This window comes from Cryptomeria japonica, unplaced genomic scaffold (genome assembly GCF_030272615.1).
Source record: "Cryptomeria japonica unplaced genomic scaffold, Sugi_1.0 HiC_scaffold_394, whole genome shotgun sequence".
Classification (NCBI taxonomy): domain Eukaryota; kingdom Viridiplantae; phylum Streptophyta; class Pinopsida; order Cupressales; family Cupressaceae; genus Cryptomeria; species Cryptomeria japonica.
Genome location: NW_026729215.1, coordinates 82,461 through 106,467, shown reverse-complemented (window position 1 = coordinate 106,467; position 24,007 = coordinate 82,461). Strand labels below are relative to the sequence as shown.

The following is a 24,007-nucleotide window of genomic DNA, read 5'->3' as shown; positions in this document are numbered from 1 at the left end:
AAATATAAGCTAAGCTACTAGTTTAGATGTTGTCCAATGCCCTTAGAAACTATATGAATAGCATGTTGGACACCTTATCCACCATCTCCTCATCAACCTCCAGCTCCATACCATAGACACAGAGCACACCATACTTCCACCCATGAACAAAGGCCTCGGTAACAAGGGCATCCGCACCATGAAGCGTCTCGATATAACTAGTAAAAACACTTATCGAAAGTTCTTTGCATACTGCTTCCTTATTTCATCATTTTTCATAGACTATGGGCTCCAAACGGTTCCTATCTCCCCCAATCTTGGAAAATACCGATTCTCAACAACCTGCAACACAAACAGAGTTGAGCTAAACAAAAACAATCAAAAACGCCACCAGAAAGTTTGACTTTCCCCTCATAGAAGAAGTCTTGCCCAGGACACTTTGGAAGACGTCATTCTCCATCATTTCCGAAAGCCCCTTGAGCTTCGCACGCATCATGATCATTACGGAGTAGGTTAAGAAGATCCTCTGGGATCCGATCATAAATGTTCCAAACTTTCCTACTTGGCAAGTCGGCCCCAATGTTGGCCTAAATATCGGCAACCTTATTACCTTCACGATAGACATGTGAAATGGTAAATTCGTAGAATCCCCTGAGAAGCATTAGGCTATCTTCAATAATATGTTTAATCGACCAACTAGGGGAGGAGGAAGTTGTTAAACAATTAATGATGTTTAGGGAGTCACACTCCAAGAAGACCCTTCTCAAACCTTTCTCTTTGGCCAATTTGATATTGGTATACGTTGTGAAGGCCTCACTAAAGTGGTTTGTCTAGGTACCCAAAGAGAGGGCCACCATCGAGACCATCCTGCCATTATTATCACGCACCACTCCCCCATATCCAGCAGGTCCGGGATTCCCCTTCGCTGCACCATCAATTAATGTTACTTTAGGTCCAATATTTTTTTTTAAACGTTATAAAAATTGATTAACAAGATATGAGAAAGAGTTTATTGAATTAATAGATAAAGGGAAAAATCAATCCAATGTCATTTGTTTCAATGAAATGAAAAAGATTTTTGCAGGAAGAGAATCCTCAAGAATCAAGCCAATAGATAAAGTAGTAAATGTTGTCAAGTGAGTGCTAAGATCAACTTTCCCATTGGACTTCTCGAAACATGGTACCTCTATGTGCTTTGAGATGGGATTCTTTAGGACGGTATATGAAAGTAGTCTACGTGTGCAATATGATGGAAGAGTTAGTTGGGATTAGGTTTGGCCTGTGCCGGCCAATTATTCAAATGTCGACATCTCTACTATGATACATGATTTATAAGGAGTGCTTCCATAAAAAAGTAAACCAACCGAATAATTGTAGTGCTCTATTGTATTTAAGTTAAGAGTGTAAAATTATCCCTTTCCCAATTGAATGATCCTTCTTCCTTTCTAGCTATACATTGAATAATAAATAAATATTTTCCAGCATCTATATCCGTTGCAACAAGAATCTTCGATAGAAAAATAATAATAATAATAATAAGTAAAGAAAAATGAAATGGCATTATACTAGAATACATTATTTTCATGACCCAAAATAGTAAATTAATGGATACAAAGCAATTGTAGCTAGTTAAATGCCTTGCTGAAGGAGTAATTACCAAAATAAAATAAAAAAAGAAAAGAGGAGGCTCTGTTTAAACTGGTTCAATCTAAAACTTCCTAATATTATCCTCGTGTGACATACATTGTCGAGCATTGAGAAACATAGAATTTTTTATATCGCTTGTAGCTCTAAATGCATCTCACCTTAGGTGGTTGATAGGGTCGAGGGAGATGGAAAAATCCTTAACAAAGGTTGCACATTATCTAGTTAGCACAATAGTTTTACAAGATAATAAATAAATAATAAGAATGAAATTAGAACAAGAATTTAATCAAATGTAAATGCACTCCACTCTTCACCTTCATCGCCCAATTGGATAAACTAAGAAAATATAAGCTAAGATGTTAGTTTAGATGTTGTCCAATGCCCTTAGAAACTATATGAATAGCATATTGGGCCGCCATCCCTCCTCTTACCCTCCTTGCATTGTCAAGGTGAAATAAGTATGAGGTTGATTTAATAATTATTTTAAATTTATATGTTTTATTTATTATTCATTGTGTGTTTCTTACTTGTTAATGCTTTATCAATTGTAAACTATGTAATACTACGAATACTTTTTCCTTGGAATATATAATTAGTTCTCTCTCCCTCTATATTAAGGATATTTTTTAAGAAATTATTGTTTATTTAAATAAATATAATAATATCTATTTAAGAATTATCTCAACCAATATTTTATTCATCTGAGAAGTTTTTTGGCTATCTAAAAATCTAATAAGTGTCAACTCTCTCAAATAATTGATTTTAGTATCCTTTGTGTTCATTGGACTATAATAATACGTAAGTAGACACTGCAACATAGATCATGTGAAATTGAAATTAACATGTTAGGATTTACAAGGTGAAAGAGTGAAGATACTATGATTTTTTGTAGGCAATCAAAACTTTTCTCAATAATTGTGTTATTATGTTGTAGTCCACTAATATTTTAATTTTTTAGGTCACGAAAAAAAGTTCCAAAACCTAATGCAATCCTATTAAAATGTTGAAAACAAGTAATCATGTCACATTATCAATGGCTGAAAATTGATGTGTGGTCTAACATCCATACTCTGAAGCACAAATACATTACATAATTTAATTTTATTATCTAAGGTGCGTTGTAGTGTAGTAGCAACCTTTCAAATGAGAGGCCCCGATTCACCATCAATAAGTTTTCTATATAAGATTTGTGTAAGATGTCATCGAATGCACTATAAAGCGCTGATAGGTAATCGTGAATCGTGATATAGGCATAGCCTTAAATATTAGCACTTTTAAATAAATTGCAAAGGCTCCAAAATGATATTCTTAATTCTCGAGAACTCGTCTTCTCTAGTAGAAAATTATACAATAGTAATTGTGAGAAAATTAGAGAGACCTTCTTAGCAACAACCTTACCTTATATATAGGCTACATTAAATTGTGTTTGATCTTAGTAATGTGAAATGCGGACATGATTGAAAATAAGTATTATTTGAATGTATAAATCACAGACACGGATCTTAAAGTTAAATACCATTAAAAATATTCATAGGCATACAATAATTTATTTTACACTTAAGACTTGAAGAAAAGATAAGACCATTACAAATGCTTTATAATTATATAAATTCTCTTGTCGTTGTTTTAACTCGCAATTTATATTTTGATAATCAATTATCGCACCTTCATTTCCATGCCAAAATAACACACATAGTGTAGCATATCATAAGGAACCATAAATGAAGGTCCCCGAGAACAACAGGGGCCAAACAATTTTACTGAAAATAAGCAGCTACGAAGATGAAAATTTACATGATTCGCATATCGGACAGTGCAATAGGCAGACGCAGGAGACGAGATCACATATTGCATTCGAAGGACAGAGGAAGAGGAAATGAGAGAGACAGAAAAAGAGAAGAAGAAGAATTAGAAGAGGGAGATGATGATTTAAAGAGAATCACACTTAGTGGGCTTGAAAGAGAGCGTGTTCTGAGCATTGTTGTAAAGGATATGGAAGTTTTGCTGCTGTATGTTTCCGAAGATGGAAGGATTCCCCGATGGTTCACCCAACATTGCCAGGCACAAGAGATTTTCAGATGCCTGAATGAAAAAGTTGTCTGCCGGAAGCTCGTAATCCACGCCGCCTTTGAAGTTGAAGACGAGGGTTGGCAAGGTGAGGTGAGCGGATGATGTGTGGTAACAAAGATCCAAACCTGTAGAAGAGCCGTCTACAGGAGTGAGATCAATGGCGGACTGAATTGCTTCCTTAAGAGGAGAGTAGGCAGCCTGGTCCAGGATGGTAACAGTGGTTCCGGAGTCGATGATCATACCTCCGCTGCCGTCCGATTGCAGATCGAAAGTTCCAGGAGGAATATCTAGTGCCTTACCATTGAGGGTGATTCCTGTAATAGGAATGTACCAGAAAGTGGGAATGATACTGCTCTTGATGAGTGGGAGAGTCTTGGCTCCTCCGCTCAAGGAAGCACCCTCGCCGAAAAAGAGGGGGCTGGTTTGTGAAGAAGAGTCGGTGATGGGCAAAAGACAGTAAGAGAACATGTTCTCTGCTTTGGAACCCAGCTGTGAGATAAGGGAGAGACCACCTCTTCCCAGTCCCACAAGGCCACCACCCTGAGAGAATCCTTGTCCTTCGTTGTCATGCCCGCATCCAAATGCAATGCCTTTAACCTTGCTGCTCCCAATTGACAATGTCTCGTAAGCCAGGTCGCCGCTGGTGAAGGAACCATCGCCATACTGATACATAAAGGTACAATCTGGATTGCATCCGGTTTGCGTACTCCCCAAGGCGTCACAAAGAGAATCACCGCAGGGAATTGTGGAAAATGTGGGGGACTTGGAGGGGTCGAAGATTGGCGTAGGCTGAGAGAAGCAGTCCTTGCAAGGCTTGCACTGAGTCCAAATCAGATCGCTCCCCGTGTCCACAATCGCTTCGAAGCTCACAGAGGGCGTTCCCAGTGCAACGCTCATCAGAAATTCTCCATCCCCTACTTCAACGGGCGTTTCAGCGTCTAATTGCCCTCTTATCAATGCCTCTATCTTCTTCATTCGCTTCTTACTTCGATCCACAGCCAAACCCAATCTCTCAGAAAAACCCAACTCTCTCTCTGATCTGCGCGTCATATTCACCCTTATTTTTACATTTTCATCGCTGCTAGACTTCGGCCAACCACTAAACAGTCTGTCCGAAGAACATGATATCGTTGGAATAGTAAAGCATATCAAGACCACAAAACCCAACAGCTTTGAACGCTCCATTTCTCTTTTTCTTTTCTAAACCTCGAAACCTTTTTCTGCTCTCATCTACTCCACTCCATGCAATATATATACACAGAGAGAGTGAGAAGGAGCCTTAAATCAAAATCAACAGATTCCCCGACGTGTCCACATAACAATATCGATCCTCTTAGAAGGATAGACGAATTTATTTAATTTCCCCTTCTCTATCTCTGCCCGCCTGGAATTGTTCTTGAAGTAGAATAGACTGCTGCAATTCGAAGTGAATCGTATTTTTTTCTGTCCATACCTTCACTAAGTATTTCCGTACACTTAACTCGTAATCCAGTTCCCTCTTCCCATTGAATTTTGTGGACCCATTCAGATCGAAATTCCAAAACGTGTTGTAACCGGAGGGTTAGTTTTCTAAAAATATTTAAAATTAGTTTACACATAATTATTCTTAGTCGGTTTATCCGGCTTTCCAACTTATTCTCATTCTTGTTTATCTCATTCTTAAATTTTGCTCTAATTAGTTTATTCATTTTTAAGATTTAGAGATTTTACTTGTACAAAACTGTTATATTCAATGCTCTATTATGTATTCACATTACCGTATCCTATCATAAAGTTCTATTCAAGGATTTATACCAGAAAGAAAAAGTACATGAAAGTTAATGTAATCTATGTGGTTGAACATCCACATATATAAATCATCTAAATTGAATTTTATTTTTATTCTCGTTCTTATTTATCTTATTTCTCAATTTTACTTGTGCAGAAGTGTTATATGCAATGTTCTATTATATATTCACATTGCCATATCCTATCATAACGTTTTGCTCAAGGATTTATACCAGAAGGAAAAAGTAGATAAAAGTTAGCGTAATCTATGTGGTTGAACATGCAAGTATATAAATCATCTAAATTGAATTTAAGAATCCATCTTTTAAGAATTGGGTATGTAGTTGTATCAGTGATAAGCATGAAAGTCATGTCAACTAGGGATCACTCCCCATGTCCACGATTGTTTTATGTCAAATCCATAGATATGCGTAAGTTCTATATGTGTGAATATAAATTCTTCCCTAACATTTGATCTAATAAATCTCACTTTTCGTCAATTTACCTTGAAGTTAACTCTTCACTAATTGTCAAGTATTCGCAATAGTTAAAATCACATTAGGGAGCCTGGTAGATCACTAGGGTCAAGTTCTCCTAGGTTATCCTTCGGAATGGTCGGCTTCACGAGCCTGGCCAATTTAGGTAAATGGAAAAGAAGCATGCAAATTTCCCAAGATGAAAACTTTGATGGAGATAGATTCATCTTGGTGCTCCAACCAAAAGCGTTTCTATGATAAATGTTTCATTTATGCAAATTCGTATTCAATGAATTCTCAAAGCGACTGCATGTTAAATAAATGCACATTGAATTCTTTCAAAAACCAAAATGTTCAATAAATCACATAAAACAGGTACTAAATGTAATTATGATAGAATAAAAGGTTTGGAGTTAAAAAATTCGAATTTAAATTGCTAAATCTCAAGGGTCAGTATTGTATGGTGCAATATTGATTGGACGCCCCATTATTGACCAATAACAGAAAAAAGGCTAATACTTATGTAGAGAATAAATGCCTAGACATTGAGGTGTGGATGGAGAATAATCTAATAATAAATGTGATACATACGAATGTGTGCATGAATCCACGGGATAAGATAGAATATAAGGGGGTGTATGTAAATTAATAAGGGTGGCTAATTAGAGAATGGGCCAAGATTTCGACAAGATTGCATCATTTCTTGATATATGGTTGAATTAATCCATCCTCTAATAATATACCCAAAACTAAGGATAGTTTGACTAGATTAAAATATTTTACCATTATGTTTTGACCATACATTGACGTGCATGTGAATCCTAAAATAGTAATACATCTCAAAGCATATGGAATGTGGAATATATCGTTTAAATTAGATGCTTGGACGTCAAATAATAGTTAATATAGATAGAGTAATGGACCTTGGCACATACTAGCATGTGATACTCATTCTTTACATTTGAATCCTTCATGAGAGCCTAAAAAATAGAGAAATTATGTATAGTGAGTAGCTTATATCTCAAGAATTAAATAGACATCAATAAAATACGTGAACCTATTTAACAATCTAGAAGATTAAGAAATATGAAAATGAGTAGTAAGTTTAGGGGTATCTTCATGTGCAAAAGGTTCTGTGACGTAGTGCCCTATGGTATATTGATACTACCACATCCTATCATATAAAAGCTTTATTTAGAAATGGTGATTGCATGCTTCATATGAGAGAAATTATAGAAGAGGGAAAATAGTACATGAATTTATTATGCCGAAGGCGTCTCTTATATGAATTGGATGAGCTGTTTTTGGGCATCAACGATTGTGAGTAAAGGAGACAGCATTGCAAGACGATTGGGAATATTGGAGCTGCCCGCTGTCCATTAGTTTTATTCTTCATTTTTTGTCAGAATGTGTGCACTGCCCATCATCTCTCGATCTTCTCATTTTACCACTATCTCTCCTCTTGCAGTCACGATCAGATGAGATTTTTTCGAAAATTCTACTCCTCCATTAATGCAAACATAGTACTCTCAAATATTTGAGCTCTCACAATCTAAATTTTAGGGTTCCTGCCACTTGTTCCGTGTGCCTCTTTAATAATTCATAAATGTCATGATTTTCTTGTTTTTTATTTCTATACAATTTAGTTGTTGCACGGTTTCCCATGATAAGTGAATGGTGGGACCTTTTTTAATTACTAAGTACACTCAACCTTTATGTTTCCATTTGTCTAAATCAAACCATCTAGTAATTCCGAAACCCTAAAAAAGTTGTATGGGTTTTATAGACACTTCAAAATTTACTATGTTTGTATGTGTTAAAATGACTATGTTAGTGGGTTTTAAGTTATTTACTTATTATTCTGTTAATGTATTATATATAATAATAATATTATTGAATAGAAACCTATTTGTTTAAATAGTTCAAGTAATTTATGGTGAAAATGTAAATAGAATAGAATAATTTTTTATTTTCAAATAGAAATAAACTATACAAATCATGTAAATTGTATTAGTATTATTGTAATATTATCATAAAAACTCGACCTTCAAGGACCCAACAAAAAAACAGATGCGAACCAACCCATAAAAACCAGGGAAAAGCAGCCCCATAGAACAACAGACAAGAACAATACAGAATTTCTACATAACAAAACTACAACACTTTGACCAATTTGTCATTCTTCTGAATGACATCCTCATTGATTTTCTGAACTTTCTTAATGATGTTGTCAACACGGGTCACACCCTTATCTTTTCTATGGAGCCTCGTCGCTGGACCAAGTAGGGGCTTCTCTTTCGTATCCAGATCCGCAACCACATCCTCTGAGGGAGCCCTAAGTTTCTTACAGGTACCAGCATTCACAACCTTATCTTTCTTCACCATCTCAGTGCTACCAGTGGGGCACTTGCCCTGAGAAATATAATGAAGAACTTCAGCCTATTCATTGAGTCTACGTAGACCAATGCTAGTATTGTTCATGGCAGACATACTCACCTCCACCACCACACTCAAACTATGCTGATGTTTATAAGTCATTTTCCAAAGCCTTAATGTGCTCTTCATGTTCCTCCTTAAGGTCTTTAATACCATTAGCCAGGGTATGCGTATTCGAGACCTAGTACTGTCGAGGTCCCCATTAGGTGGATTGGCCTTCTCTTTGAGATTATTAATCTCTTGAAAAATCTAGGTGAATTGGGCATTTTGGTTATCCTTTAAATTCCTCAAGTTAATATTCGTAATCGTATTCTCAGGGACCGACAAACCATCTCCTTAGGAGTAAACCCACCACCAAGAGTAGGTATAGAAACATTGACACCCTAATCCTCCGCAGGCCCGTCCAAATCAATCTGAGAGGCATTCGGTCGCTTAGAATAATTCTCGTTGACATTGTTAAATACTTTGGTTTTGTCAATAGCTCTTGACATAGAAACGCTGGCCACTCTTTTAACCTTCACATCAGAACTACCGTCCACCGAATTAGGGACATGTTCAGGGTCATCCTCCTCGTTAGATAAAATAATTTATTTTCTGCTAGTACGGTTAGGGATTTTAGACGATGAGGGTCCTTGTTTGTTATAAATGTGAAAGACTTCGTTCCCATCGAAGTCCACCTCTTCATCAGAAGAGATTTCCCCATAATGAATATGGACATTCTTCTTGTATTCTATACCAGTTTTAGCACTCGTATTCCTCTCGACATTGATAGTCTTGGCATACTTCATAATCAACGGGAATAAGCCCTCATGGAGAACAAGGGAGGATGCACATTTCTCGTGAGCCCTAATGCTATTATTCAATGATGAGACCAAATAAAAGGCCAAGGAAATGCACTTGTGATGCCGAAAATGATTAATAATGACAAAGTGATAGCTAAGTAAGCTACAGAATTTACCATCAACGGTGAGGCGGCGCACGATAACCTCTGAGACCTCGTACCATGGCTTTGAAAGTGATTTTTTCTCCCACCCAACATTATTATTCTTTCTCACCTTCTCCCTTTCCTTCGGCGGGAAAAAGGTTTTCATCGCCACCATCGCACATTTCTTATGCTTGTAGAATTTGGTGCCCTTGTTCAGAATTTTGGACACCTTAGCCACCATCTCTTCATTAACCTCCAGCTCCATACCATAGACACAGATAAAACCATCCTTCCACCCATTAAGAAAGGCCTCAGTAACAAGGGCATCCACACCATGAAGCATCTCGATATAACTAGTCAAAACTCCTACCGAAAGTTCTTTCCATACTGCTTCCTTATTTCGTCATTTTTCGCAGACTATGGGATCCAAACGGTTCCTATCTCCCCTAATATTAAAAAATACTAATTCTCAACAACCTGCAACACAAACAGAGTTGACATAAACCATATAAAAACAATTAAAAAAGCCACCAGAAAGTTCGTCTTTCCCCTCATAAAAGAAGTCTTGCCCACGACACTTTGGAAGATGTCATTCTCCATCATTTCCAAAAGCCCCTTGAGCTTCGCAAGCATCATAATCATTACGGAGTAGGTTAAGAAGATCCACTGGGATCTTATCATAAATGTTCCAAAGTTTCCTACTTGCCAAGTCGGCCCCAATGTTGGCCTAAATATCCGCAACCTTATTACCTTCATGGTAGACATGTGAAATGTTAAATTCACAGAAGCCCCTGAGAGGAATTAGGCTATCTTGAATAATATGTTTAATCAACCAAATAGGAGAGGAGGAAGTCGTTAAACAATGATGTTTAGGGAGTCACACTCCAACCAGACCCTTCTCAAACCTTTCTCTTTGGCCAATTTGATATTGGTATAAATTGTGAAGGCCTCATTAAAGTGATTTGTCTGGGTACCCAAAGAGAGGGCCATTGTCGAGACCATCCTGCCATTGTTATCACGCACCACTTCCCCACATCCAGCAGGTCTGGGATTCCCATTCGCCACACCATCAATTAATGTTACTTTAGGTCCAATATTTTTTTTAAATGTTATAAAAATTGATTAACAAGATATGAGAAAGAGTTTATTGAATTAATAGATAGAGAGAGAAATCAATCCAATGTCATTTCTTTCAATGAAATGGAAAATATTTTTGCAGGAAGAGCATCATCAAGAATCAAGACAATAGATAAAGTAGTAAATGTTGTCAAGTGAGTGCTAAGATCAACTTTCCCATTGGACTTCTCAAAACATGGTACCTCTGTTTTCTTTGAGATGGGATTCTTTAGGACGGTATATGAAAGTAGTCCACGTGTGCAATATGGTGGAAGAGTTAGTTGGGATTAGGTTTGGCTTGTGCTGGCCAATTATTCAGATGTCCAAATCTCTACTACGATACATAATTTATAAGGATTATTTCCATAAAAAAATAAACCAACTGAATAATTGTAGTGCTCTATTGTATTTAAGTTAAGAGTGTAAAATTATCCCTTTCCCAATTGAATGATCCTTCTTCCTTTCTAGCTATACATTGAATAATAAATAAGTATTTTCCAGCATCTATATCCGTTGCGACAAGAATCTTCGATAGAAAAATAATAATAATAAGTAAAGAAAAATGAAATGGCATTATACTAGAATACATTATTTTCATGACCCAAAATAGTAAATTAATGGATACTAAGCGATTGGAGCTAGTTAAATGCCTTGCTGAAGGAGTAATTACCAAAATAAAAGAAAAAAGAGAAAAGAGGAGACTATGTTTAAACTGGTTCAATTTAAAACTTCCTAATAGTATCCTCATGTGGCATACATTGCCAAGCACTAAGAAAGAATTTTTTATATCATTGTAGATCTAAATGCATCTCACCTTAGGTGGTTAATCGGGTCAATGGAGATGGAAAAATCCTTTACAAAGGCTGCACATTATCTAGTAAGCACAATAGTTTTAAAAGATAATAAATAAATAATAAGAATGAAATTAGAACAAGAATTTAATCAAGTGTAAATGCACTCCACTCATCACCTTCGTCGCCCAATTGAATAAACTAAGAAAATATAAGCTAAGCTACTAGTTTAGATGTTGTCCAATGCCCTTAGAAACTATATGAATAGCATGTTGGACACCTTATCCACCATCTCCTCATCAACCTCCAGCTCCATACCATAGACACAGAGCACACCATACTTCCACCCATGAACAAAGGCCTCGGTAACAAGGGCATCCGCACCATGAAGCGTCTCGATATAACTAGTAAAAACACTTATCGAAAGTTCTTTGCATACTGCTTCCTTATTTCATCATTTTTCATAGACTATGGGCTCCAAACGGTTCCTATCTCCCCCAATCTTGGAAAATACCGATTCTCAACAACCTGCAACACAAACAGAGTTGAGCTAAACAAAAACAATCAAAAACGCCACCAGAAAGTTTGACTTTCCCCTCATAGAAGAAGTCTTGCCCAGGACACTTTGGAAGACGTCATTCTCCATCATTTCCGAAAGCCCCTTGAGCTTCGCACGCATCATGATCATTACGGAGTAGGTTAAGAAGATCCTCTGGGATCCGATCATAAATGTTCCAAACTTTCCTACTTGGCAAGTCGGCCCCAATGTTGGCCTAAATATCGGCAACCTTATTACCTTCACGATAGACATGTGAAATGGTAAATTCGTAGAATCCCCTGAGAAGCATTAGGCTATCTTCAATAATATGTTTAATCGACCAACTAGGGGAGGAGGAAGTTGTTAAACAATTAATGATGTTTAGGGAGTCACACTCCAAGAAGACCCTTCTCAAACCTTTCTCTTTGGCCAATTTGATATTGGTATACGTTGTGAAGGCCTCACTAAAGTGGTTTGTCTAGGTACCCAAAGAGAGGGCCACCATCGAGACCATCCTGCCATTATTATCACGCACCACTCCCCCATATCCAGCAGGTCCGGGATTCCCCTTCGCTGCACCATCAATTAATGTTACTTTAGGTCCAATATTTTTTTTTAAACGTTATAAAAATTGATTAACAAGATATGAGAAAGAGTTTATTGAATTAATAGATAAAGGGAAAAATCAATCCAATGTCATTTGTTTCAATGAAATGAAAAAGATTTTTGCAGGAAGAGAATCCTCAAGAATCAAGCCAATAGATAAAGTAGTAAATGTTGTCAAGTGAGTGCTAAGATCAACTTTCCCATTGGACTTCTCGAAACATGGTACCTCTATGTGCTTTGAGATGGGATTCTTTAGGACGGTATATGAAAGTAGTCTACGTGTGCAATATGATGGAAGAGTTAGTTGGGATTAGGTTTGGCCTGTGCCGGCCAATTATTCAAATGTCGACATCTCTACTATGATACATGATTTATAAGGAGTGCTTCCATAAAAAAGTAAACCAACCGAATAATTGTAGTGCTCTATTGTATTTAAGTTAAGAGTGTAAAATTATCCCTTTCCCAATTGAATGATCCTTCTTCCTTTCTAGCTATACATTGAATAATAAATAAATATTTTCCAGCATCTATATCCGTTGCAACAAGAATCTTCGATAGAAAAATAATAATAATAATAATAAGTAAAGAAAAATGAAATGGCATTATACTAGAATACATTATTTTCATGACCCAAAATAGTAAATTAATGGATACAAAGCAATTGTAGCTAGTTAAATGCCTTGCTGAAGGAGTAATTACCAAAATAAAATAAAAAAAGAAAAGAGGAGGCTCTGTTTAAACTGGTTCAATCTAAAACTTCCTAATATTATCCTCGTGTGACATACATTGTCGAGCATTGAGAAACATAGAATTTTTTATATCGCTTGTAGCTCTAAATGCATCTCACCTTAGGTGGTTGATAGGGTCGAGGGAGATGGAAAAATCCTTAACAAAGGTTGCACATTATCTAGTTAGCACAATAGTTTTACAAGATAATAAATAAATAATAAGAATGAAATTAGAACAAGAATTTAATCAAATGTAAATGCACTCCACTCTTCACCTTCATCGCCCAATTGGATAAACTAAGAAAATATAAGCTAAGATGTTAGTTTAGATGTTGTCCAATGCCCTTAGAAACTATATGAATAGCATATTGGGCCGCCATCCCTCCTCTTACCCTCCTTGCATTGTCAAGGTGAAATAAGTATGAGGTTGATTTAATAATTATTTTAAATTTATATGTTTTATTTATTATTCATTGTGTGTTTCTTACTTGTTAATGCTTTATCAATTGTAAACTATGTAATACTACGAATACTTTTTCCTTGGAATATATAATTAGTTCTCTCTCCCTCTATATTAAGGATATTTTTTAAGAAATTATTGTTTATTTAAATAAATATAATAATATCTATTTAAGAATTATCTCAACCAATATTTTATTCATCTGAGAAGTTTTTTGGCTATCTAAAAATCTAATAAGTGTCAACTCTCTCAAATAATTGATTTTAGTATCCTTTGTGTTCATTGGACTATAATAATACGTAAGTAGACACTGCAACATAGATCATGTGAAATTGAAATTAACATGTTAGGATTTACAAGGTGAAAGAGTGAAGATACTATGATTTTTTGTAGGCAATCAAAACTTTTCTCAATAATTGTGTTATTATGTTGTAGTCCACTAATATTTTAATTTTTTAGGTCACGAAAAAAAGTTCCAAAACCTAATGCAATCCTATTAAAATGTTGAAAACAAGTAATCATGTCACATTATCAATGGCTGAAAATTGATGTGTGGTCTAACATCCATACTCTGAAGCACAAATACATTACATAATTTAATTTTATTATCTAAGGTGCGTTGTAGTGTAGTAGCAACCTTTCAAATGAGAGGCCCCGATTCACCATCAATAAGTTTTCTATATAAGATTTGTGTAAGATGTCATCGAATGCACTATAAAGCGCTGATAGGTAATCGTGAATCGTGATATAGGCATAGCCTTAAATATTAGCACTTTTAAATAAATTGCAAAGGCTCCAAAATGATATTCTTAATTCTCGAGAACTCGTCTTCTCTAGTAGAAAATTATACAATAGTAATTGTGAGAAAATTAGAGAGACCTTCTTAGCAACAACCTTACCTTATATATAGGCTACATTAAATTGTGTTTGATCTTAGTAATGTGAAATGCGGACATGATTGAAAATAAGTATTATTTGAATGTATAAATCACAGACACGGATCTTAAAGTTAAATACCATTAAAAATATTCATAGGCATACAATAATTTATTTTACACTTAAGACTTGAAGAAAAGATAAGACCATTACAAATGCTTTATAATTATATAAATTCTCTTGTCGTTGTTTTAACTCGCAATTTATATTTTGATAATCAATTATCGCACCTTCATTTCCATGCCAAAATAACACACATAGTGTAGCATATCATAAGGAACCATAAATGAAGGTCCCCGAGAACAACAGGGGCCAAACAATTTTACTGAAAATAAGCAGCTACGAAGATGAAAATTTACATGATTCGCATATCGGACAGTGCAATAGGCAGACGCAGGAGACGAGATCACATATTGCATTCGAAGGACAGAGGAAGAGGAAATGAGAGAGACAGAAAAAGAGAAGAAGAAGAATTAGAAGAGGGAGATGATGATTTAAAGAGAATCACACTTAGTGGGCTTGAAAGAGAGCGTGTTCTGAGCATTGTTGTAAAGGATATGGAAGTTTTGCTGCTGTATGTTTCCGAAGATGGAAGGATTCCCCGATGGTTCACCCAACATTGCCAGGCACAAGAGATTTTCAGATGCCTGAATGAAAAAGTTGTCTGCCGGAAGCTCGTAATCCACGCCGCCTTTGAAGTTGAAGACGAGGGTTGGCAAGGTGAGGTGAGCGGATGATGTGTGGTAACAAAGATCCAAACCTGTAGAAGAGCCGTCTACAGGAGTGAGATCAATGGCGGACTGAATTGCTTCCTTAAGAGGAGAGTAGGCAGCCTGGTCCAGGATGGTAACAGTGGTTCCGGAGTCGATGATCATACCTCCGCTGCCGTCCGATTGCAGATCGAAAGTTCCAGGAGGAATATCTAGTGCCTTACCATTGAGGGTGATTCCTGTAATAGGAATGTACCAGAAAGTGGGAATGATACTGCTCTTGATGAGTGGGAGAGTCTTGGCTCCTCCGCTCAAGGAAGCACCCTCGCCGAAAAAGAGGGGGCTGGTTTGTGAAGAAGAGTCGGTGATGGGCAAAAGACAGTAAGAGAACATGTTCTCTGCTTTGGAACCCAGCTGTGAGATAAGGGAGAGACCACCTCTTCCCAGTCCCACAAGGCCACCACCCTGAGAGAATCCTTGTCCTTCGTTGTCATGCCCGCATCCAAATGCAATGCCTTTAACCTTGCTGCTCCCAATTGACAATGTCTCGTAAGCCAGGTCGCCGCTGGTGAAGGAACCATCGCCATACTGATACATAAAGGTACAATCTGGATTGCATCCGGTTTGCGTACTCCCCAAGGCGTCACAAAGAGAATCACCGCAGGGAATTGTGGAAAATGTGGGGGACTTGGAGGGGTCGAAGATTGGCGTAGGCTGAGAGAAGCAGTCCTTGCAAGGCTTGCACTGAGTCCAAATCAGATCGCTCCCCGTGTCCACAATCGCTTCGAAGCTCACAGAGGGCGTTCCCAGTGCAACGCTCATCAGAAATTCTCCATCCCCTACTTCAACGGGCGTTTCAGCGTCTAATTGCCCTCTTATCAATGCCTCTATCTTCTTCATTCGCTTCTTACTTCGATCCACAGCCAAACCCAATCTCTCAGAAAAACCCAACTCTCTCTCTGATCTGCGCGTCATATTCACCCTTATTTTTACATTTTCATCGCTGCTAGACTTCGGCCAACCACTAAACAGTCTGTCCGAAGAACATGATATCGTTGGAATAGTAAAGCATATCAAGACCACAAAACCCAACAGCTTTGAACGCTCCATTTCTCTTTTTCTTTTCTAAACCTCGAAACCTTTTTCTGCTCTCATCTACTCCACTCCATGCAATATATATACACAGAGAGAGTGAGAAGGAGCCTTAAATCAAAATCAACAGATTCCCCGACGTGTCCACATAACAATATCGATCCTCTTAGAAGGATAGACGAATTTATTTAATTTCCCCTTCTCTATCTCTGCCCGCCTGGAATTGTTCTAGAAGTAGAATAGACTGCTGCAATTCGAAGTGAATCGTATTTTTTTCTGTCCATACCTTCACTAAGTATTTCCGTACACTTAACTCGTAATCCAGTTCCCTCTTCCCATTGAATTTTGTGGACCCATTCAGATCGAAATTCCAAAACGTGTTGTAACCGGAGGGTTAGTTTTCTAAAAATATTTAAAATTAGTTTACACATAATTATTCTTAGTCGGTTTATCCGGCTTTCCAACTTATTCTCATTCTTGTTTATCTCATTCTTAAATTTTGCTCTAATTAGTTTATTCATTTTTAAGATTTAGAGATTTTACTTGTACAAAACTGTTATATTCAATGCTCTATTATGTATTCACATTACCGTATCCTATCATAAAGTTCTATTCAAGGATTTATACCAGAAAGAAAAAGTACATGAAAGTTAATGTAATCTATGTGGTTGAACATCCACATATATAAATCATCTAAATTGAATTTTATTTTTATTCTCGTTCTTATTTATCTTATTTCTCAATTTTACTTGTGCAGAAGTGTTATATGCAATGTTCTATTATATATTCACATTGCCATATCCTATCATAACGTTTTGCTCAAGGATTTATACCAGAAGGAAAAAGTAGATAAAAGTTAGCGTAATCTATGTGGTTGAACATGCAAGTATATAAATCATCTAAATTGAATTTAAGAATCCATCTTTTAAGAATTGGGTATGTAGTTGTATCAGTGATAAGCATGAAAGTCATGTCAACTAGGGATCACTCCCCATGTCCACGATTGTTTTATGTCAAATCCATAGATATGCGTAAGTTCTATATGTGTGAATATAAATTCTTCCCTAACATTTGATCTAATAAATCTCACTTTTCGTCAATTTACCTTGAAGTTAACTCTTCACTAATTGTCAAGTATTCGCAATAGTTAAAATCACATTAGGGAGCCTGGTAGATCACTAGGGTCAAGTTCTCCTAGGTTATCCTTCGGAATGGTCGGCTTCACGAGCCTGGCCAATTTAGGTAAATGGAAAAGAAGCATGCAAATTTCCCAAGATGAAAACTTTGATGGAGATAGATTCATCTTGGTGCTCCAACCAAAAGCGTTTCTATGATAAATGTTTCATTTATGCAAATTCGTATTCAATGAATTCTCAAAGCGACTGCATGTTAAATAAATGCACATTGAATTCTTTCAAAAACCAAAATGTTCAATAAATCACATAAAACAGGTACTAAATGTAATTATGATAGAATAAAAGGTTTGGAGTTAAAAAATTCGAATTTAAATTGCTAAATCTCAAGGGTCAGTATTGTATGGTGCAATATTGATTGGACGCCCCATTATTGACCAATAACAGAAAAAAGGCTAATACTTATGTAGAGAATAAATGCCTAGACATTGAGGTGTGGATGGAGAATAATCTAATAATAAATGTGATACATACGAATGTGTGCATGAATCCACGGGATAAGATAGAATATAAGGGGGTGTATGTAAATTAATAAGGGTGGCTAATTAGAGAATGGGCCAAGATTTCGACAAGATTGCATCATTTCTTGATATATGGTTGAATTAATCCATCCTCTAATAATATACCCAAAACTAAGGATAGTTTGACTAGATTAAAATATTTTACCATTATGTTTTGACCATACATTGACGTGCATGTGAATCCTAAAATAGTAATACATCTCAAAGCATATGGAATGTGGAATATATCGTTTAAATTAGATGCTTGGACGTCAAATAATAGTTAATATAGATAGAGTAATGGACCTTGGCACATACTAGCATGTGATACTCATTCTTTACATTTGAATCCTTCATGAGAGCCTAAAAAATAGAGAAATTATGTATAGTGAGTAGCTTATATCTCAAGAATTAAATAGACATCAATAAAATACGTGAACCTATTTAACAATCTAGAAGATTAAGAAATATGAAAATGAGTAGTAAGTTTAGGGGTATCTTCATGTGCAAAAGGTTCTGTGACGTAGTGCCCTATGGTATATTGATACTACCACATCCTATCATATAAAAGCTTTATTTAGAAATGGTGATTGCATGCTTCATATGAGAGAAATTATAGAAGAGGGAAAATAGTACATGAATTTATTATGCCGAAGGCGTCTCTTATATGAATTGGATGAGCTGTTTTTGGGCATCAACGATTGTGAGTAAAGGAGACAGCATTGCAAGACGATTGGGAATATTGGAGCTGCCCGCTGTCCATTAGTTTTATTCTTCATTTTTTGTCAGAATGTGTGCACTGCCCATCATCTCTCGATCTTCTCATTTTACCACTATCTCTCCTCTTGCAGTCACGATCAGATGAGATTTTTTCGAAAATTCTACTCCTCCATTAATGCAAACATAGTACTCTCAAATATTTGAGCTCTCACAATCTAAATTTTAGGGTTCCTGCCACTTGTTCCGTGTGCCTCTTTAATAATTCATAAATGTCATTATTTTCTTGTTTTTTATTTCTATACAATTTAGTTGTTGCACGGTTTCCCATGATAAGTGAATGGTGGGACCTTTTTTAATTACTAAGTACACTCAACCTTTATGTTTCCATTTGTCTAAATCAAACCATCTAGTAATTCCGAAACCCTAAAAAAGTTGTATGGGTTTTATAGACACTTCAAAATTTACTATGTTTGTATGTGTTAAAATGACTATGTTAGTGGGTTTTAAGTTATTTACTTATTATTCTGTTAATGTATTATATATAATAATAATATTATTGAATAGAAACCTATTTGTTTAAATAGTTCAAGTAATTTATGGTGAAAATGTAAATAGAATAGAATAATTTTTTATTTTCAAATAGAAATAAACTATACAAATCATGTAAATTGTATTAGTATTATTGTAATATTATCATAAAAACTCGACCTTCAAGGACCCAACAAAAAAACAGATGCGAACCAACCCATAAAAACCAGGGAAAAGCAGCCCCATAGAACAACAGACAAGAACAATACAGAATTTCTACATAACAAAACTACAACACTTTGACCAATTTGTCATTCTTCTGAATGACATCCTCATTGATTTTGTGAACTTTCTTAATGATGTTGTCAACACGGGTCACACCCTTATCTTTTCTATGGAGCCTCGTCGCTGGACCAAGTAGGGGCTTCTCTTTCGTATCCAGATCTGCATCCACATCCTCTGAGGGAGCCCTAAGTTTCTTACAGGTACCAGCATTCACAACCTTATCTTTCTTCACCATCTCAGTGCTACCAGTGGGGCACTTGCCCTGAGAAATATAATGAAGAACTTCAGCCTATTCATTGAGTCTACGTAGACCAATGCTAGTATTGTTCATGGCAGACATACTCACCTCCACCACCACACTCAAACTATGCTGATGTTTATAAGTCATTTTCCAAAGCCTTAATGTGCTCTTCATGTTCCTCCTTAAGGTCTTTAATACCATTAGCCAGGGTATGCGTATTCGAGACCTAGTACTGTCGAGGTCCCCATTAGGTGGATTGGCCTTCTCTTTGAGATTATTAATCTCTTGAAAAATCTAGGTGAATTGGGCATTTTGGTTATCCTTTAAATTCCTCAAGTTAATATTCGTAATCGTATTCTCAGGGACCGACAAACCATCTCCTTAGGAGTAAACCCACCACCAAGAGTAGGTATAGAAACATTGACACCCTAATCCTCCGCAGGCCCGTCCAAATCAATCTGAGAGGCATTCGGTCGCTTAGAATAATTCTCGTTGACATTGTTAAATACTTTGGTTTTGTCAATAGCTCTTGACATAGAAACGCTGGCCACTCTTTTAACCTTCACATCAGAACTACCGTCCACCGAATTAGGGACATGTTCAGGGTCATCCTCCTCGTTAGATAAAATAATTTATTTTCTGCTAGTACGGTTAGGGATTTTAGACGATGAGGGTCCTTGTTTGTTATAAATGTGAAAGACTTCGTTCCCATCGAAGTCCACCTCTTCATCAGAAGAGATTTCCCCATAATGAATATGGACATTCTTCTTGTATTCTATACCAGTTTTAGCACTCGTATTCCTCTCGACATTGATAGTCTTGGCATACTTCATAATCAACGGGAATAAGCCCTCATGGAGAACAAGGGAGGATGCACATTTCTCGTGAGCCCTAATGCTATTATTCAATGATGAGACCAAATAAAAGGCCAAGGAAATGCACTTGTGATGCCGAAAATGATTAATAATGACAAAGTGATAGCTAAGTAAGCTACAGAATTTACCATCAACGGTGAGGCGGCGCACGATAACCTCTGAGACCTCGTACCATGGCTTTGAAAGTGATTTTTTCTCCCACCCAACATTATTATTCTTTCTCACCTTCTCCCTTTCCTTCGGCGGGAAAAAGGTTTTCATCGCCACCATCGCACATTTCTTATGCTTGTAGAATTTGGTGCCCTTGTTCAGAATTTTGGACACCTTAGCCACCATCTCCTCATTAACCTCCAGCTCCATACCATAGACACAGATAAAACCATCCTTCCACCCATTAAGAAAGGCCTCAGTAACAAGGGCATCCACACCATGAAGCATCTCGATATAACTAGTCAAAACTCCTACCGAAAGTTCTTTCCATACTGCTTCCTTATTTCGTCATTTTTCGCAGACTATGGGATCCAAACGGTTCCTATCTCCCCTAATATTAAAAAATACTAATTCTCAACAACCTGCAACACAAACAGAGTTGACATAAACCATATAAAAACAATTAAAAAAGCCACCAGAAAGTTCGTCTTTCCCCTCATAAAAGAAGTCTTGCCCACGACACTTTGGAAGATGTCATTCTCCATCATTTCCAAAAGCCCCTTGAGCTTCGCAAGCATCATAATCATTACGGAGTAGGTTAAGAAGATCCACTGGGATCTTATCATAAATGTTCCAAAGTTTCCTACTTGCCAAGTCGGCCCCAATGTTGGCCTAAATATCCGCAACCTTATTACCTTCATGGTAGACATGTGAAATGTTAAATTCACAGAAGCCCCTGAGAGGAATTAGGCTATCTTGAATAATATGTTTAATCAACCAAATAGGAGAGGAGGAAGTCGTTAAACAATGATGTTTAGGGAGTCACACTCCAACCAGACCCTTCTCAAACCTTTCTCTTTGGCCAATTTGATATTGGTATAAATTGTGAAGGCCTCATTAAAGTGATTTGTCTGGGTACCCAAAGAGAGGGCCATTGTCGAGACCATCCTGCCATTGTTATCACGCACCACTTCCCCACATCCAGCAGGTCTGGGATTCCCATTCGCCACACCATCAATTAATGTTACTTTAGGTCCAATATTTTTTTTAAATGTTATAAAAATTGATTAACAAGATATGAGAAAGAGTTTATTGAATTAATAGATAGAGAGAGAAATCAATCCAATGTCATTTCTTTCAATGAAATGGAAAATATTTTTGCAGGAAGAGCATCATCAAGAATCAAGACAATAGATAAAGTAGTAAATGTTGTCAAGTGAGTGCTAAGATCAACTTTCCCATTGGACTTCTCAAAACATGGTACCTCTGTTTTCTTTGAGATGGGATTCTTTAGGACGGTATATGAAAGTAGTCCACGTGTGCAATATGGTGGAAGAGTTAGTTGGGATTAGGTTTGGCTTGTGCTGGCCAATTATTCAGATGTCCAAATCTCTACTACGATACATAATTTATAAGGATTATTTCCATAAAAAAATAAACCAACTGAATAATTGTAGTGCTCTATTGTATTTAAGTTAAGAGTGTAAAATTATCCCTTTCCCAATTGAATGATCCTTCTTCCTTTCTAGCTATACATTGAATAATAAATAAGTATTTTCCAGCATCTATATCCGTTGCGACAAGAATCTTCGATAGAAAAATAATAATAATAAGTAAAGAAAAATGAAATGGCATTATACTAGAATACATTATTTTCATGACCCAAAATAGTAAATTAATGGATACTAAGCGATTGGAGCTAGTTAAATGCCTTGCTGAAGGAGTAATTACCAAAATAAAAGAAAAAAGAGAAAAGAGGAGACTATGTTTAAACTGGTTCAATTTAAAACTTCCTAATAGTATCCTCATGTGGCATACATTGCCAAGCACTAAGAAAGAATTTTTTATATCATTGTAGATCTAAATGCATCTCACCTTAGGTGGTTAATCGGGTCAATGGAGATGGAAAAATCCTTTACAAAGGCTGCACATTATCTAGTAAGCACAATAGTTTTAAAAGATAATAAATAAATAATAAGAATGAAATTAGAACAAGAATTTAATCAAGTGTAAATGCACTCCACTCATCACCTTCGTCGCCCAATTGAATAAACTAAGAAAATATAAGCTAAGCTACTAGTTTAGATGTTGTCCAATGCCCTTAGAAACTATATGAATAGCATGTTGGACACCTTATCCACCATCTCCTCATCAACCTCCAGCTCCATACCATAGACACAGAGCACACCATACTTCCACCCATGAACAAAGGCCTCGGTAACAAGGGCATCCGCACCATGAAGCGTCTCGATATAACTAGTAAAAACACTTATCGAAAGTTCTTTGCATACTGCTTCCTTATTTCATCATTTTTCATAGACTATGGGCTCCAAACGGTTCCTATCTCCCCCAATCTTGGAAAATACCGATTCTCAACAACCTGCAACACAAACAGAGTTGAGCTAAACAAAAACAATCAAAAACGCCACCAGAAAGTTTGACTTTCCCCTCATAGAAGAAGTCTTGCCCAGGACACTTTGGAAGACGTCATTCTCCATCATTTCCGAAAGCCCCTTGAGCTTCGCACGCATCATGATCATTACGGAGTAGGTTAAGAAGATCCTCTGGGATCCGATCATAAATGTTCCAAACTTTCCTACTTGGCAAGTCGGCCCCAATGTTGGCCTAAATATCGGCAACCTTATTACCTTCACGATAGACATGTGAAATGGTAAATTCGTAGAATCCCCTGAGAAGCATTAGGCTATCTTCAATAATATGTTTAATCGACCAACTAGGGGAGGAGGAAGTTGTTAAACAATTAATGATGTTTAGGGAGTCACACTCCAAGAAGACCCTTCTCAAACCTTTCTCTTTGGCCAATTTGATATTGGTATACGTTGTGAAGGCCTCACTAAAGTGGTTTGTCTAGGTACCCAAAGAGAGGGCCACCATCGAGACCATCCTGCCATTATTATCACGCACCACTCCCCCATATCCAGCAGGTCCGGGATTCCCCTTCGCTGCACCATCAATTAATGTTACTTTAGGTCCAATATTTTTTTTTAAACGTTATAAAAATTGATTAACAAGATATGAGAAAGAGTTTATTGAATTAATAGATAAAGGGAAAAATCAATCCAATGTCATTTGTTTCAATGAAATGAAAAAGATTTTTGCAGGAAGAGAATCCTCAAGAATCAAGCCAATAGATAAAGTAGTAAATGTTGTCAAGTGAGTGCTAAGATCAACTTTCCCATTGGACTTCTCGAAACATGGTACCTCTATGTGCTTTGAG

General features: G+C 36.6%; 2 protein-coding genes across 2 annotated transcripts; both read right to left on the bottom strand.

Annotated features, from left to right (window-relative positions):
- Positions 1-3,555: 3,555 nt before the first annotated feature.
- LOC131871331 (aspartic proteinase nepenthesin-1-like) lies at positions 3,556-4,881 on the bottom strand. Its single transcript, XM_059215949.1, has one exon. It carries the CDS (start codon positions 4,879-4,881, stop codon positions 3,556-3,558), a length of 1,326 nt encoding a protein of 441 aa, XP_059071932.1.
- Positions 4,882-14,969: 10,088 nt separating this feature from the next.
- LOC131871330 (aspartic proteinase nepenthesin-1-like) lies at positions 14,970-16,295 on the bottom strand. Its single transcript, XM_059215948.1, has one exon. It carries the CDS (start codon positions 16,293-16,295, stop codon positions 14,970-14,972), a length of 1,326 nt encoding a protein of 441 aa, XP_059071931.1.
- Positions 16,296-24,007: the final 7,712 nt, after the last annotated feature.

What these genes read in the sequence shown, in the direction of transcription:
- LOC131871331 (XM_059215949.1), bottom strand. Translation starts at nt 4,881, where the DNA reads ATGGAGCGTTCAAAGCTGTTGGGTTTTGTGGTCTTGATATGCTTTACT.
- LOC131871330 (XM_059215948.1), bottom strand. Translation starts at nt 16,295, where the DNA reads ATGGAGCGTTCAAAGCTGTTGGGTTTTGTGGTCTTGATATGCTTTACT.